The sequence below is a fragment of the Drosophila bipectinata genome, chromosome 2L (assembly GCF_030179905.1).
Source record: "Drosophila bipectinata strain 14024-0381.07 chromosome 2L, DbipHiC1v2, whole genome shotgun sequence".
Lineage (NCBI taxonomy): Eukaryota > Metazoa > Arthropoda > Insecta > Diptera > Drosophilidae > Drosophila > Drosophila bipectinata.
The window spans coordinates 5470936-5486710 of NC_091736.1; the positions used below are offsets into that span (position 1 = coordinate 5470936).

A 15775-nucleotide genomic window follows, 5' to 3' on the forward strand; every position below is an offset into this window, starting at 1 on the left:
CTCTAACCATCGCCACCCGGATGGACAATAACGCCACCACATCGCAAACCAGTCAGCAGCCAGCTCAACTGCCAACGAACGCCTTCCGCCTGGTGCACGATCCCTGTCCCTCGTCCGTCTCCGACTCGGTGATAGCCACCCGGCATCAGAGCATCTGCATGCCCGCCTCCCTCAAGGACCTGATCCTGCGAAAGGCCCCTCCCACTACTTCCCAGCCCAGCAGTGGGATTAGCCGAAGTGCCACCAATCTGAGCTGTGAGGGCGGAGGCGCCAGTGCCCCAACTACAACGACTGCCACGCCAGCCGTCATGCTAGAGCTTCCTCTGATCCGGCTGCCCAACGATGACGAGGAAGATGAAAGGGATAAGGTGGTGGCGCGAGATAGGCAACGGGAACGTGATCGGGAGAGTGCAGATGCCAGTGGAGAGAAGCGCGATCCCAGCCTGCCCGGCACCTCCAGGAAATGGTCCAAGGAGACACTATTCTAGCCCAGTTGGTTTCCACTGCTGCAACGAGGGCAGTTCCCTGGGTCGGGCCACTATTTAAGAGCTTAGAAATTGACTTTGTACGCATGGTAATGGGAACTACAGTGAAAACTCCGTAGTCTAGCCTTCTTACTAACTCAGCCTTAACTAAATCTAAAAGATACATCTTCAGGGTACTCATGACATCTATCTTCCAGTTCCAATCTAGGTCATAGAAAGTAGCATCTCTCTATAATCTTTTCTTTAGGCTTCCGTGAAAGCTTTTCTCTAAAGGATTCTTCAAATAATCCAACTTTTCAGCTTCCAGTTTTCAAGTAATAAAAAAAATTAATATAAACCTCTACTTCTTTAGGGAGTTTTCACTGTATTTTGGCCGCATGCTCTGGCAACGAACTTCCTGGGTTTGCTCGAGACCTGTTACTATGGAACGCAAGTATTAATGGGTATTTAGGCATAGCATAGGTGGATTATATTAAGCGCATTTAGTCAAAACCTAAGTATAGTTGGCAGTGGATTAAGTTTAGAGAGTTAAAGTAGAACAACGCCTACTAAAATATATGTATAGAAGAATCGAATGAACAAGAAAAGAACAACAACGTATTCGTACTTAGAGACTGTTGTCTATTATTGTTAATAGAACTCTAAAAGTTAAGTAGTGATACTCGGATTTATTTTTCACAAGAACTCTTTGGAAGTTGCAAGACACCAGCAAGTTCTAGTACTGGAGCTGGAGCAGGACTCTGCTGCAGTTCGATCAGGATTACCATCTCCCAAGGCATCTCCGAGTCCAACTTGAACCTCATCCTTGCTCTCCCTACTATAAAATGGAAACTCTTCTAGTGTCTTAAACAGCAGCCAAATACTTAAAGTATTGTAATTTAGAGATTTTATAGAATGCACAACAACAAGATCAACTTTGAAGTGATCGTATCGAGGTATCCTTACAACTGAAGTACTCTGACAGAAGACCTTAAGGATCCTCCGCGCCGAGGTCCATCCGAAGATGCCTAAAAGTCTTTACGCATAGCTAGACAAAAGTCGCAGATTTTCTAGGGCAACTCTCACACTTCCCGCTCCTGCCTATTCGAACAAGAATTGTTGAAAACAAAATACATAGAGTTGTTGTCAGAACATAGAGTTACAAAACAATTATTAAATTAAACAAAAGAAAGCCAGAAAAACGAGAAGAGTATGTATGTAAACTATTTCCTAACTCATCCCACCTACGCAACTCTATTTTTCTATGAAAAGCTAAGCCATGAAAAGGATTACATACGGAATGGAAAAGAATAAATCAAATAGAAGTATTCGAATCAAAATACACCATTAGATGACTAAAGCAAAGATAATACATAATATTAGAGCTGCATTTTAAGGTACCCCGGCCCCCAGAGACTTTCTCACCTGCCTGAGCCTCAGCCTGAGCCTGATTTGTACCTATCCTATGCATAAATACATATATATTTATATGCCTCATCCCCGAAACACATGTATAAATCGAGACCCATTTGAATATTTTTTAATACTAGTAAGTATTTTGTACGACAAATGGCGCCAATCGAAACTGGTAATGGGATATCAAAAATGCAAAGCAAGGGGTGGACAAGACCCCAAAATACAAAAACATTTCATTGTTGATTATATGCTGAAGAACATAGGGGTAACAGAGTAACATAAAATTCGAAAAAAATATTGTAATTCTAGCGTTGATTTGTTTCCAAACAAAAGCAAAAATATACATATAAAACTAATAACGTAGCTAAATATACATGCATATATATATTTAAAGAAACCGAATGAGCAAAACTAACTTGTATAAGTCTAAAGAGTAGCGGAACCAATTGTTAAACCTAAGCATAATAAATCTGTAATAAAAACGAGCTGTTGTACTGAATGAACAATAACAATGTTGAAGATTTGGACATCGTAGCGTACTCAGATTATGAACTTTGAATGGTAGAGTTTTTACTATCCCATGTATCCCTTTGAACCGAACTCCTTTCGTTGAGACCTCTTCTTTTATACTTTTGTACTCTAGCAGCGACTTCCTAGACTTTTTAGTCGATTTCCGAAAAAAATGCATCAAAACGATGTCCTTTTTTTACCTTTAGCTAAACATAAATTGGACACGAAACCGAAAGCAATTCAAAAATGTTACAAGCCAGATACTGTTGCTCCCAAAAAAAAACAGATTGGGAGCGAGAGATCAATGGCAGAATTATTAAAACGCAAGATTACTTTAAAGAATGGATTAAAAATTTTTAAAAAATATGAGCTATTAAAGAACAAACTTAGTTAAATGTTATATATATATATAAAAAGAAAAACAAAGAAATTGATGTACATGTTAGCGATATTAATGAGAAATGTGAAAAGTGAAAAATAAACCAGAGGAAAATACATAAAAACGTTGGTCAGACACAGTCGTTTTTATTTTGTAATTCTAATGGGATTGGAAATATTACACTAAAATCATGGACCTTGTTGAGATGACGGCTTAGTATCTGTACTTGGTGGAGTAGTCTTTGGGGGAAACAACCAGACCCCTGCCTTTGCGGGCGCCTCGATACACTGTCTCCACAATATCGATCATCTCCTGCTTGTCTTCCAGTGGCCAGTTGATCTTGTTATTGTTGCCAGTGCCCAAATCGATCATGATGTGCTTGTTGCGGAAGAAGAACATAACCGTGCAGGGATCGTATAACTCGTACATCTTGTTGAAGTCGGGCACCTCTGTGATGTCCACCAGGTAGATGACCGCGAAATTCTTTACTTTCTCGGCTATGCTGTACATCACCTCGTCCATTTTCATGCAGGCGGGGTCCCAATCATGACCAAATCGGATAACCTGGAGAAGAATGAGTAGTACGGTAGGAGTAGTAGGCTTTGTAGACCAAGGGTGCTCCGCTAGGAAAGCGCTTGTACCGGAACTTACCACGACACGGTCCTCCTCGGATAGAATGGCCTGGTCCACTTGCCAGCCATTGTGTAAATGTGGGAGCATATACGACATCTTGGTGAGTTATTTTATTTAAAATTTAATAGAAAGGAACTATTTTATTGGCGAGAAATTCGCTTATTTGAGAATAAACAAACGCAGCTGAATGTTAAAAATACACATTCCACACAATCCACACTGAATGTGAAGTGGCAACGCTCTTTAAAAAAAGTGTGACCAGCCGAATTCTCTTTTTAACCAGGCGCGAAATTTAAAACACATTTATAATTAATTTAATATTATATTTTGGTTTTTTATTTGAGTTTTAGTAGCATCCCTCATCAGTTCAAGTATTTCTGCTTAAAGCTATCGATGTGCTCCAGCACCCTCACCGTCATGTCATTAATGTACTCATCCCTGCCCTGATCCGTAGTAAACGGATCCGGAGCATCTCGCCGCGTGACGTAGTGATTGGGAAGGTTCACCTTGTGTCGGCCAATGGACTTGATGATAAGCCACAGGATGTAGAAACTGAACCACACGGTGAAGTACAGTGGGATGTACCAGAGCTTTCTACCGATGTAGAAATAACTGTACTTCTTCACACGCGGCTCTGGCGGCGGAGGTGGCGGTGGAGGTGGTTCAGTTGGTGGAGGCGGTGGTGGAGGTGGTGGTGGAGGAGGGGGTGGAGGAGGCGGAGGGTGGTGCACATGGTGATGATGGTGTGGGTGGTCATCATAGTACACATCAGGATAGGTGTCATCCGGATAGGACGGCTGGTAGTCAAAGTGACCCGGATAATGATCGTGGTGGTGATCATGGACATGGTCATGGTCTGGAATGTGGTCATGATCATGATCGTGACCGTGATCGTGATCTTCTGGCTTGGGAGCCGCTGACTCTGGATGGGATTCTAGCCAACCGGGTGGTGGTGTGGCATATTCCATATTGGGATCGTATTTGTGATCGTCTTCCCCGTGAGAGCCATCGTTATGTAACGCTGGAAGGGATGAATCGTCTCCTCCCCCATCCATATCGCCACCGCCAGCTGGTGCACCCATATCGCCCATATCATCTGCGGGGGCGCCACCTCCACCAGCATCCTTGCCATCCTGATCCTTCGATGGCAAATTGTCCATTGCACTGGCTGGCAAGACTCCAATGGTGTCATCATTTCCAGGATCATCATCGGGTGTCGGGGATTGACTCTGCGAGCTAGCAGCCGCATCCTTGTCTCCATTTGATGCAGAGATGGGTCCTGGATACCTGTAACCCCCAGGTGAGGTCATGGAAGGACCTGGATAAACGTAGCCAGTGCTCTTCAATCCACCAGATGGGGGGGCTACATAGCTAGTCACTGTGTCCGAGGGCAAGGCTGCCTTTGGATCCTGCGAAGGCGAAGGATATCTGGTATTGAGGGGCGGAAACGAATAGGCATCCGAGGGCGCGACATAGGTGTTTACAGCACTCGATCCAGAGGCCACCTTGCTATCCTGGCCGTGGGAATGATCGTGCGAGTGATCATGGGAGTGATCGTGGGAATGGTCGTGGGAGTGTTGGTTTTTGAACACATTGGCGGCTGTTGCTTCTCCGGGAGTGAAGCGGTCACTGAATCCTGTAAAAGGACAATATTAATTTGCATTAATTTAGAAAGAAAATTAATTTTAATTTAAATATAAATTATGAAAATGGAAAAACTAAAGCTGTAGTTTTGATACAATGACTTAATGATACCTTTATTATAGCTGGGCCTTTGAGCCGTTTTGCGAGATGGATTTCGTGATGATGAGGACGAGTAGTAGGATGGTCTACCTTGTGGATAAATACGTGTTTGTGAGGGTCGTTTGTTGTACGGCTGAGGACTTCCTCCACGTAGTAATGGTGTTATCAACTGTCCGAAAGGATAGGCTGTGCGGTAATCCACGGCACGTCCAGTGGAGGCACCCTCAACGATTGGCTCAGGCGCAGGATCACTTGGCTTTTCGGTCTCAGCCAGAGGAGTCACAAAAAAAGGTGAATCTGTGGTGCTAATAGCTGCCTCAGGTTGATGGTTGTAGGGAATGGGTGGGAGAGAGGTCGTCGACACCGTCGTTGTAGGGATTTCAGTGGTGGATACCACATTTTCGCTGGAGTTAAAACTGTATGGGAAAGGACATTAGGTCAGGAATTCCAATCCACGATAGTTCCCTCTGTAACTTACGTCCTGGGGAATATCAGATCCGTATTTAAAGCTTTAAATATCCGGGGTCCCTGATCCGTGTTAGGATCAGTGCTACCGCTGACCAGCACTTGGGAGTATGCATTGATTTGGACGGTGCCAAGAAGGAGTTCGAGAAACACTACGAGCGCCCAGTAAGGGCCCTTTAACCGCATCATTTAAAACTTTTCCTAAATCTGTATAGTGTCCTTTATTTTTGCACTATCACTAAGTATCCTTTTTGGGGCTACACTCTCGTCATATTCACTGGAGCCCGGGGAAAACGCTTCCGTACCGCGTCGCGCGAAATTTTCGAATACAACGGAGAACTGAACGGCGTTTGGTTTTATTCGACCCGTTCAGTCAGTTCGTGATTTCGTTTTTTCATGACCCAGATTCCAGGCAGAAGGTGCTACTAGAAGTGATCTATATACGGATGATCCGTACGGGCACAACAGCACTTTCATTTCGTCGACCCAGCAGGTGCTAATCAATTGTTACTCCACATTTCTGATAGCATCTTCCGTTATAAGCTCCCGCCAGCTTTGCATGTATTTACCTAGAGATTGGAGTGCAGCTCCAACGCTAATCCGTGGATATGAATATATGGACTGCCTCTGCGGTTTATATAGTGGCGTGTGCCTTCACTTTTACAAAAAATTAGTATTCTCTTTAGTCTTATAGGGTCCCTGAAACTTAATCAATTACTTCTTTAATTACAGGCTTAAACTTATTTCGTTTTTTTTTTAAATTAATAAGCATTTTTATCTTTAAAATCATCTTTAAAAAACCATTTTGCTTGAAAATTTTTGAAAAATATATACAAAGCCAAAAGCTTATCCCCATAATTTCCCCAAGTTTCGAACGATCTTCCCATCGATTCAGGACTATTATACTTACAGGCTATTATTATTACTATTATAAAGCCCCATTCGACTTATTTTATATATTTCATAAAATTTTCTTTATTTATTCTTTTAATCAAATGAATGAAGATAAACTCTAAGAATTTCAACCCGCGCAAACAGTTCCTCTTTGGCGCTCAAAGGTGATAATTAAAGGCTATCTCAACCGGCACATGTTGAGATAGATCTACGATCCGCTTTTGAATATATTCCATGTGTAACCCAAATGGAATGATTTCTAGTCCGAACTAAAGACAATAATATTTGTCAACTTCCTTGCCATGATCGAGTGATAAGCGTTGGATGTGGGTCAGTAACTGAGGCACTTGATGCTGCAGCGTGCCCCTCCGGATTAGCACCTATTCCGGCGTGCTATGTACTAGGTTGATCCCGCTTGTTAACATCTCAATCCAGTTCTGAGCACTGCCACTTTCCCAAACGGACCATTCAAAATTCCAGCAACTTTTACTTGTTTAAATAGGGATTTTCATCTTTACCATACAGATATTTCATACAATGATTGCAAGTCTTATAAATGTTAGTACACAAAGTTATATCTTATTGAAACAAGGAACACGAACCAACCAACCTTTAGAAACACAATAACAAATATATGGGTTTATGTTTTCTAAATAAAAGGGGTGTTGCAATTTAAAATAAACAAGTACACGTGGAAGTACAAATGGCTAAAAGTACGGGCCGAACCTAAAAACAAGTCAAAATGTTTACAGGCAGTCAGAAAAGCAGCCTCAGTAAAAGACCTTAGTGGTTAGTCAAAAATCGTAAAAGTAATATGTAAGAAGCGTGTAAGGTGAGTTGTGGTGTTATATACAGCCTTGGCACTAAGTACGTGTGAAACGCTGGCGTCTTTTTATGTTTGGTAAATCATTCTTAGAAGGGCGAGTTCATTCCCAATTTGGTGCCAAAATCGAGACGCGCCCGCCGCTGATAGCGCGCATTGACCCTAGAAAATAGAACAGATCGGAGGTAAGAAGGTAAGTCTTAAAATTATGAAAATACCCACTTATTCTCCTGGAACTTGGCCAGTTCACTGGCAATCATACTCAGAAGACTGCCGCCAAATAGAACTAACATGGCCACCCACAGCTTGGGCAGCTGTTCCTGTAGAAAGTCATCCAAAACCACTTGCAAAGTGCAGATGACCCCATGGAAAGCGAGCAACACCAAGCAGGTGATGGCCCAGATACGATTTGTAAACGGATTGCGCTGCCAGAGCGCGTAATCGCGATGCACGAATGTCACAGAAATAACAACTAAAAAAATATTAGGAAGTTATTAATTATAAATTATTACAAAAACAAACCACTTACCAAAGTGCAGTAGGATGGCCAGCAATGCAAAGCATCGGGATAGGTAAAGGAATTGATAAAAATGGGCATCGTCCTTGGTATCAAATTCAGGTTCTTCGGAATCTAGAATGGGGCTAGGTTCAGGGTCAAGATCAGACTGGGATAAAATAATCCAATAGGAAACAATCTGAAATTATGGCATATTTAAATATTACTTTTTTTGAGATAAAAGTCCATCCCACTTACGACTGAAGCCACTAAAACGATGAACTTGCAGCCATAGCACCACATGACGAAAGCAAAGGCTCGCGAATCATAGTCTGTTTGCTTTTTGCTGGTAGCTCGGTTCATGATCTTCGGATCTACATCGATGTGGGCAAGGGAGATGGCGATAAGTGGCACTGGCACACACATCAGGTAGATAACTAGCAGCGGGGGCAGGAGTGGCGGCAGCGAGAGGCACGCGCACAAAACGTTCAGAATGGAGATGGAGCCGGCACAGCAGGCCCAATACTGGATGCAGTTCCACAGGCCCAGCGAGAAGCGGCGTGACAGCTCGATTATGGCCACCAGCGAAAGTGGGTCGTCGCGGCAGACAGCAATGGAGCAGGGCAGAGAATTGAGCAGACGACTGAGATAGAGTGGCGATATGGTATGGGCCGGTGTCTGCATTGCGCATCCCTGTAGGCCCCCTTCCAGCAGCTCTTCGTCATCGGCGGCGGCCTTTCCCGACTTTCCTGCCTGACGTTGGCGCTGCCACATCAACTTATTGTGCTGAATATTGGCCTCCGTATAGGCGTCCACATCCTGGCACACCTGCGGATACAAAGGCTCTACGGCGATACTACAGTCTGCCTGCAGAAAGATGTCTGCATTCGCGTTGCTCGCCGAGCTTCCCAAGCAAACAACTATCTCGCCGTAGGACTGCATAATGTCCAACATTTGGCGTGTGGCCTCCGCCGAGCAGTCCGTAAAAAGAGACACCTGCAACGGCACGTTGTCCACTTGTTCCAGATGCGGTCTTATGTTCTCAATGCCACGAGGAAGCTTTGCTCGGTTAGACATGTCAAAGTTAATTGGAGCACTTTGATCCGTGCTTTCCGTCAAGGTGCTTAAGGAACGGCAGTTCTCATCCATGGCAGAGTCCAATGAATGGCGCTGCTTGTGCTTACTGGGGTCCAGCTCTCCATCCAATTCAGTAACTCCAGGCAGCTCGTCCTGTGCGGAGTCATTGCTATTTGGTGATGGGATTTCCTCATCGGCCAGAGCTGCATTCAGGGGATTGCACTCATCCGGGTTGGATATGGCTCCTGGAGCCGAGGAGCTTAGAGTTTTCGAGGACTCCAGATTGGTGGGCAGTCCCAGAAGATAACTTGTCTCTGGGCCGTCACCTACAATTTCAGGGTTTTTAGTTGCGGATGTATCTACGAAATCGGATGCGGATTCTGATGCGGGTGCAGGGGACGATATGTACATGGCGCTGGTGGGGTGATGGCTTTTCTCATGGGTATCATTTGTGGTGATGGTGACTTGGTGGCTTGGTTTACCGATTTGTTCCGGCAACTCCTTCGACTTGGCAGTGCTTCTATCCTTTTCCTTCTCGCCCGGCTCAGGATCTGGCTCGCTGAGCAGCGAAATATGACAGTTCCAGCCAGACTCGAGACCCATCTTCTCAGAAAAGACGCGGGATCGAAGCTCGTTTTCCTTACTAAAGTGTACGAACCGGATGCAGGCTCGTTCTAGACGTTCCACCAGCCTGACTATGTCGTTCTGTGCCTGGTACTGCATGGTCACCATGCCGATAAACACCTGGTGGCACTGCATCTCAAAGCAGCCCTCAACGTCGTTGCAGTCCTCGTCTTTGCTCTCAGAGAACAACAGTGAGTCCGTGCTGATGCTGTGGCTGAGTTTTACGTGGTGGCCCCCCTGGAAGTCGCAGTGCGTCTTGTCCACATGCTGCATGCGCAGCTTCGACTCTGGAGGAAGCTCCAGATACAGGCAGTCACCTCCGGTTTGCTGGGGTCCACTCAAAGCTCCATGAATTCCATGCCTAAGCGGGCGATAGGCAAAGGCCGTGCAGTAAGAGGTTAAAGCGCTGCGCTGATAAAAGTCCAGAGCCCGTTTGCGATCCTGAGGAGAAAGTGGACGCAAGTCCTTGCCGTCCCAGAAGTCGTCGCAGCAGTCCAGAATAATGTCTGCCGTTCCTTGAGTAAAAAGGGACAGGTATCCGCCGGGGTTCTCCTTCATCACTACCGACAAGGAATGCGGAAATGGTACCTTTACCTTGGAGGACAGCTGCAACTGCCGGGCGAAGCGAATGTCTCTTCGAACAACATCCGGTTGCTGTGGAGAATCATGGCATTCATTTTCAAAGAAATATTTATGGTAAAGCTTTATTCAACTTACCAAGTGGCGGTAACTGGCTAGTTGGCCCTCCAGTGCGAACCGATCGGTGGCATGGTCGGTGAAACCAATCTGCTTGGCCAGCTCGCAGAGGCAGCGTCTGTGTTCCAAACATGTAATACCGATTAGAACTGGTTCCAACTAGCGCTGGATGCGACGACGGTGCGTAAGCATGCAAGCAAGCGTGGTGGTGGGTCAAGGGTGAGCGGATGGGTTGGGGACGGGAGTCGGGTGGCTATATTTAAGCGTTCTTGATCGTTTGCTACTGAAAATAGCATGCCAATGGGGGCCAAATGGAGCGGGACGGAGGGGCAACAACGGGAATAGATTTTCAAGTACGAATAAAAATTATATAGTGACAATAATAATAAATACAAAATTACATGTTAATTTATAGTACTGGAGATGGTGTATGGAAAATTATTGAGGCTGAACGATTAGAAAAAATGGCAAATTACTGGAAAACAATAATACGTTTTTCTTACGCTCAGAATTTTCAAAACTTTACCAATCGCTTGTGTCTGTTTTGTATTGTGTGGGGAATCAAACTGTCCAATTGGATACAAAAATCAAAAAATACCCAAAGCTAGGACTAATTTGTTTCGGGCTGGCTTTGGATGGTATTCAATACCGATTGTTGGAGAAAATAATTAGACTATATAAGATATACTGGACCGAATTAAACGGCCTATTATCTGATTGGGTTAGACAGAAACTAACGATGAGTATGGCAATGAACTACGTACCCATGCAAAAAGCTTTTACTCGACTCAATGATTGCATACGCATACCGATTTGTTACGGGCACCAGGTCTTTGTCGAGCATAGCCACGGCAGTAACATGGCCACAGAACTGGGCATAATGCTCATGGGTAAGAGGCGAACAGGTGTTCAAGAGGATGGCCAGTCCTGAAATGAAACAATTATTTGATTTTCGAATCGTGTCTCAATTTAATGCGTATGCGATAGTCACCCAATGGCTTCAGGGACTTGATGTGGGCCTTCCATTCGTGGTCGTCGAACTCCAGCCTAAATGGGCAGTGCTGGTCGTGCGTCAAGTCCAGAACCTCGGCCACTATGCCCCGCTCCTGGTGATCCTCGTCTACGACTGGGCCATCGTCACTCTCGCTCTGCGTCGATGAATCACTGCCCGCTCCGTCCTCTTGGGGCTCCTCGTCCGTGTTGTGCAGGAAGAAAACCTTTTCGGCTGTGGGATTTGGCCACGACAGGATGCCCTTCTTGTCGACGCAGCACAGAGCCGAAATGGAGCCCAACACTTGGACCAGGTTGGCCGAACGGGGCAGCAATTCGCTGTCTCCTTTCCACATTTGTAGCCAAATCCGGAATACATTGGATCGCAACATTGATATGTTGTGGTAGTCATACGAAGGCGTGTCCAGGTCTTCTTCGAATGATTTGCTCGTACTCTTCTCGACGGCTGCCTGCGGCGTCTTTAGAAAGCACTGCAGCCGGGCAATGCCCCATAGGTTCATTGATATCCACATGAGAGGAAAAATCAGAGGTAGTAATGGTATAATCGCCGACGCCGGGGATTCGATGAGTAAATATCGCCAATTGTGCTTTTCGTCAGACAGTCCATAACCATGTAGGCGCAGTAGACCCGATACTAATGTAATGGTCAGGGCACTAATGAAGCCCCACTGCTGTATGTATTTGGTCACCAGCTGAAACCATGATCGAAGATAAGAAGGAATTCACATTTACCCAGAATATCGTCTTACCAGATAGCGTTGCTGATTATAGATGGTAGGCGGGCGCTTTAGGGAGTTCTTCAGGCAAACGATGAGGTTGTCCAGGTAGGGAGTGCTCTCTAAACAGCAAACCAGATCAGGTAACGGCGGTCGAGCTACTGGCTTCACTGGAGGATCGCCCTGTGGAGCGGCTCCGTAAATTTCGTTAGTCTGAAAGAACCGATTTGTCTCCAGTTCGTGGCAGGGTCCGGGCGAGATGTGGCCTGGCCGCAGAACGATGAAATCCCCTCTCACAAGTAGAGCCCACGGAAGATTGACGACAACTCCATCCCGGTAAGTCCACTGCAGAGATACACACGGCGACATGGGATTGCTTAAATGCGGATAGTTAGCTGGTTTCCAGTCGTCGCTGAAATGTTGCTCCGCCAACCGGATTTCTGCCAGGGCATGTCGAGTCTTTCGAAAAATCTCTGTGCGTCGTAAATTATGCTCCCGGACCACCACAAAAAGATCAAGAATCAGGATAGCCAGGAGGCACAGTGCGGACCACAACATGCCCGTGCTCAGAAGCGCTCCACTGGCCAGGAGGCTGGTTCCGACAGACAACCAGCCCAGCGGACTGTCATAGCGCTTCACAAAAGCCGCGCGAAACTTGCGATAGGAGCTGCTTAGAGAAAGACTATTCTGTTATCAATAGATACGACTAGATAGCAGGAATCCTACCTCTCCGCTCCACCCAGTCGCTCGTGCTCCAGCAGCACCCGTTCAATCTCCTCGTGCAGACGCCGCAACGCCACTTTGGTGGTGAGGCCGTGCTGCGGCTTGTCCTGCCCCTCTGCCGATTGCCTCGCTGCCATTTTACGTCCACTTTTCCTCGACGTGCTGCTGCGGCTGCAGTTTAAGTAATCGCGGCCACCTACAGCATACTTCCTCGGACTTTACTTTGTTTCGATTTTGGATTCGCCGATCAACTGTTCCATACAATGTCACAGGCAGTACGGTCACACTGGCACGGTGCTGGCATACCTAGATACAGATATATCCCGCTAGATACGCGGTATCTTTGAAACCGTGACTTTCTATTAATGCAATTCCTTCCATAATAGATTGTTTTTCTTATTCTATGCTTTATTCATATTTTTTCAGAATAGTATGCGGAGAAAGGTACATACATTAGAGCTTTGATCATTTCTAAAACAAGTTTCAAATATTATCCAACAACAGAGACGACATCATATATTTTCTAGCTCAGTAAAAATTCAGGAACAGGAAAGTAGACTACAAATAAGAGCCATAAGATATCCTCCTAATAATCTATATTTTCGAAATTAATTTTAAAAATCCTTGGTTAACTTAACAGAATGACTTCCAGCGGTGATGATATTCCAACTTTTAAGTGTGTGATCATTGGAGACGGCGCAACTGGCAAAACGACCTTTGTAAAGCGACATGTTTCTGGAGGATATGGAAGGCAGTACGTCGCCACTTTGGGCGTCGAAGTTCATCCCCTCCGATTTAACACTTCGCGCGGCCAGATCCAATTCAACGTCTGGGACACTGCCGGACAAGAGATGTTGGGTGGACTTCGGGATGGATACTACGTACAGGCACAATGTGCTATAATAATGTTCGATTTGACATCCCGTATCACCTATAAGAACATGACAAACTGGTACAGGGATTTGGTGCGTGTGTGCGGTAGAATACCAATTGTCCTATGCGGGAATAAAGTAGATATTAGGGATCGAAAAGTAAAGCCGCAAGATATAAAATTCCATCAGAAAAATAATCTGCAGTATTACGAAATTTCCGCCAAGTCGAACTATAACTTTGAGAAGCCTTTTCTCTGGCTGGCTCGTGAGCTATTTGGGGATCCCCAGTTGAAGTTGGTAGAGATGCCAGCACTTCTACCTCCCGAAGTCCACATGGATGCGGATTGGCAGGCTCAAGTAGAGCTGGAATTGGAAGAAGCCATGACTACTAAAATTCCCGACGATGATGAGGGCTTGTGAGCTCCCTAGCCTGGATGTTTAAATATTTTTGTTTTAAATTTCTGTTAAAAATTCACTATCTCTCAATTCCGGTTATTGTCAGGAAAACCTGATCTTGGAAATAAATTTTATGCCTTGGAAATGAAGACTAATTATTAATCCGTAAACCAAAAAGCTCATTAAAAAAATAACTTCTATTAAATTGCATTTCTTTCTTCGGACCTAGATGGATGGGAAAAAATTAATTTATTCTCTACAGAGTCAATACAGATTTATTTTTTGTCATTGTTGCAAAAAATTGTTTATAATTTTCCATTTAAGATTATTTACGCAATCTAGGTTTGCGTAGGAAATACATTGGCACTGAAGATGTATCGAAGATCGTGCTGAGAAGCTGGACGTCGACAAATCGGACACTCGGAGGCTCGCATCAAGGCTGCCCTAATGCAAGAATCTCCGTATAGATGACCACAGGCTAGAGAAACGACGCGATGGTCACCACTCTCCTCCCAGGTCGACAGGCATATGGAGCAAGTGATACTTTCCTGGTTTTGTGCTTCCCGACTCTGCAACCTTTCCACCTCTTGGAGGTGCGCTCGCTCACGGTTGTTAAGCATTTCTTCCCGTTGGGACGTTTGGCTCTGGGATTCGTTGGCAATCAACTGCAACGAGCTGATTTGTTCCTCGAGCATATTCACGGTGATGTTGTGGTTCTCCTCCTGCTCCTCCATTTGTGAGGTCAACTGATCGATGCGCTGCTCGATTATCATCTGCAGGGAAAGGATTTGGTTCACAAGTTGATTCACCTTACTCAAGTGGTGGGTTTTCTGCTCCTCCAGTTGCAGTATCATTCCATCCCTCTCAATTGTCAGTTCTTGATTGATCTTTTCGTGCATTTCCAAATTACATAGCAATTGCTGGCCTACTTCCTCCTTGTCTGTTAACTGCTGCTCCAAGTTGCTTATTATTACTTGCATAGAAAGTAATTGGTCATTAAGTCTTTGAATGATTGCCTTTTGCTGGGCTTCCTGCTTATCAGACTGCGTTATCTGGATGTTCTGAGCCAATTTAAGTGACTCGATTTCACTAACCAACTTTTCGCGCATTTCCTCCCTCTGCAGTCTTTGATGTGCTATAATCACCTGCATTGAACGGATCTTCGCCTGGAGTACTTTCGTATCAGTTGTAGGTGAGTTTCCGGTTCCATCCAATCTAGAATCGTAGGTCAGTATTTCCACGGCGTCCAGAAGCTCGCAAACGCCATGATTCATCATCCCCTCGCCAAGCTTTTGACCTTGCGGCTGCCCATGCTGACTGATCGATTCTTCTGGGTTATCTCGCCAAAAAGTTGAATTCCATTGCTCTAACCATTCCCTTTGATCCTCTGCGTACTTATCTTCAGAACACATCAAGTCCATGGCGGGTGCGTTTGTTCCAGCTACAAATTCAGATCCGTGCACTTCCATCGCCGCAGATATACTGAAGTATTCGAATCCTCAGCTAAAATAAAAATGCTTTGAAAATTGAATTGGCTACGGCTGATAGCTTTATCAGGTTACTTATCACGCAAAACTGAGTTTTTGCAAAAAAGCTCTGAAAAATAGTACCTTAGTCATAGGATTCCCCGTATTTTTATTCCTCCAGAGTTGCAACGCTAATGGGAAGAAGTGTTTATATTTTTTTAAAGAGTTTAACACGGCTTTCATGTAGATTCGATATCAAAACTTAAAGCACTAGTACACCCTATGGATGAGTTTTGTTTATTTTTCAATGGCGTCTTATCTTTCATAAACATTTGGGCAAAGCAGTAAGGCACTGCTCATACAAAGGAAAT

General features: G+C 44.9%; 6 protein-coding genes across 10 annotated transcripts; 2 read left to right on the plus strand and 4 right to left on the minus strand.

The window, feature by feature from the left end:
- The first annotated feature begins 20 nt into the window (after window positions 1–20).
- On the plus strand, window positions 21–3125 carry LOC138925695 (uncharacterized). The gene has a single exon (XM_070276699.1). The coding sequence runs from the start codon at window positions 21–23 to the stop codon at window positions 486–488; it is 468 nt and encodes a 155-aa protein (XP_070132800.1). The 3' UTR covers window positions 489–3125.
- On the minus strand, window positions 2896–3599 carry Dim1 (thioredoxin-like protein Dim1). The gene is made up of 2 exons (XM_017239458.3): window positions 3421–3599; window positions 2896–3333 (listed from the first exon to the last, which is right to left on the minus strand). Exons 1-2 carry the CDS (start codon window positions 3496–3498, stop codon window positions 2983–2985), a joined length of 429 nt encoding a protein of 142 aa, XP_017094947.1. The 5' UTR covers window positions 3499–3599; the 3' UTR covers window positions 2896–2982.
- Window positions 3600–3747: 148 nt separating this feature from the next.
- Window positions 3748–5925, minus strand: LOC108123956 (uncharacterized). The gene is made up of 3 exons (XM_043211414.2): window positions 5624–5925; window positions 5158–5561; window positions 3748–5038 (listed from the first exon to the last, which is right to left on the minus strand). The coding sequence occupies exons 1-3, from the start codon at window positions 5797–5799 to the stop codon at window positions 3765–3767; spliced, it is 1854 nt and encodes a 617-aa protein (XP_043067349.2). The 5' UTR covers window positions 5800–5925; the 3' UTR covers window positions 3748–3764.
- Window positions 5926–6985: 1060 nt separating this feature from the next.
- l(2)k05819 (transmembrane protein 94-like protein l(2)k05819) lies at window positions 6986–12951 on the minus strand. Of its 5 annotated transcripts, XM_017239471.3 has the most exons (10): window positions 12674–12951; window positions 11981–12617; window positions 11212–11923; window positions 10985–11147; window positions 10242–10338; window positions 9383–10178; window positions 8082–9226; window positions 7857–8022; window positions 7550–7799; window positions 6986–7489 (listed from the first exon to the last, which is right to left on the minus strand). In XM_017239471.3, the coding sequence occupies exons 1-10, from the start codon at window positions 12805–12807 to the stop codon at window positions 7417–7419; spliced, it is 4173 nt and encodes a 1390-aa protein (XP_017094960.2). In that variant the 5' UTR covers window positions 12808–12951; the 3' UTR covers window positions 6986–7416. The 5 variants fall into 5 exon arrangements, with proteins under 5 accessions (XP_017094960.2, XP_017094959.2, XP_017094957.2 ...); XM_017239470.3 differs by having other exon boundaries at window positions 8082–10178; window positions 11030–11147; window positions 11981–12614; window positions 12674–12950; XM_017239468.3 differs by having other exon boundaries at window positions 8082–10178; window positions 11981–12614; window positions 12674–12950.
- Window positions 12952–13192: 241 nt separating this feature from the next.
- On the plus strand, window positions 13193–14095 carry LOC108123942 (GTP-binding nuclear protein Ran-like). Its single transcript, XM_017239352.3, has one exon. The coding sequence runs from the start codon at window positions 13312–13314 to the stop codon at window positions 13960–13962; it is 651 nt and encodes a 216-aa protein (XP_017094841.2). The 5' UTR covers window positions 13193–13311; the 3' UTR covers window positions 13963–14095.
- An 87-nt stretch (window positions 14096–14182) lies between these two features.
- LOC108123963 (E3 ubiquitin-protein ligase rnf8-B-like) lies at window positions 14183–15747 on the minus strand. The gene is made up of 2 exons (XM_017239404.3): window positions 15549–15747; window positions 14183–15441 (listed from the first exon to the last, which is right to left on the minus strand). The coding sequence occupies exon 2, from the start codon at window positions 15405–15407 to the stop codon at window positions 14277–14279; it is 1131 nt and encodes a 376-aa protein (XP_017094893.3). The 5' UTR covers window positions 15408–15441; window positions 15549–15747; the 3' UTR covers window positions 14183–14276.
- Window positions 15748–15775: the final 28 nt, after the last annotated feature.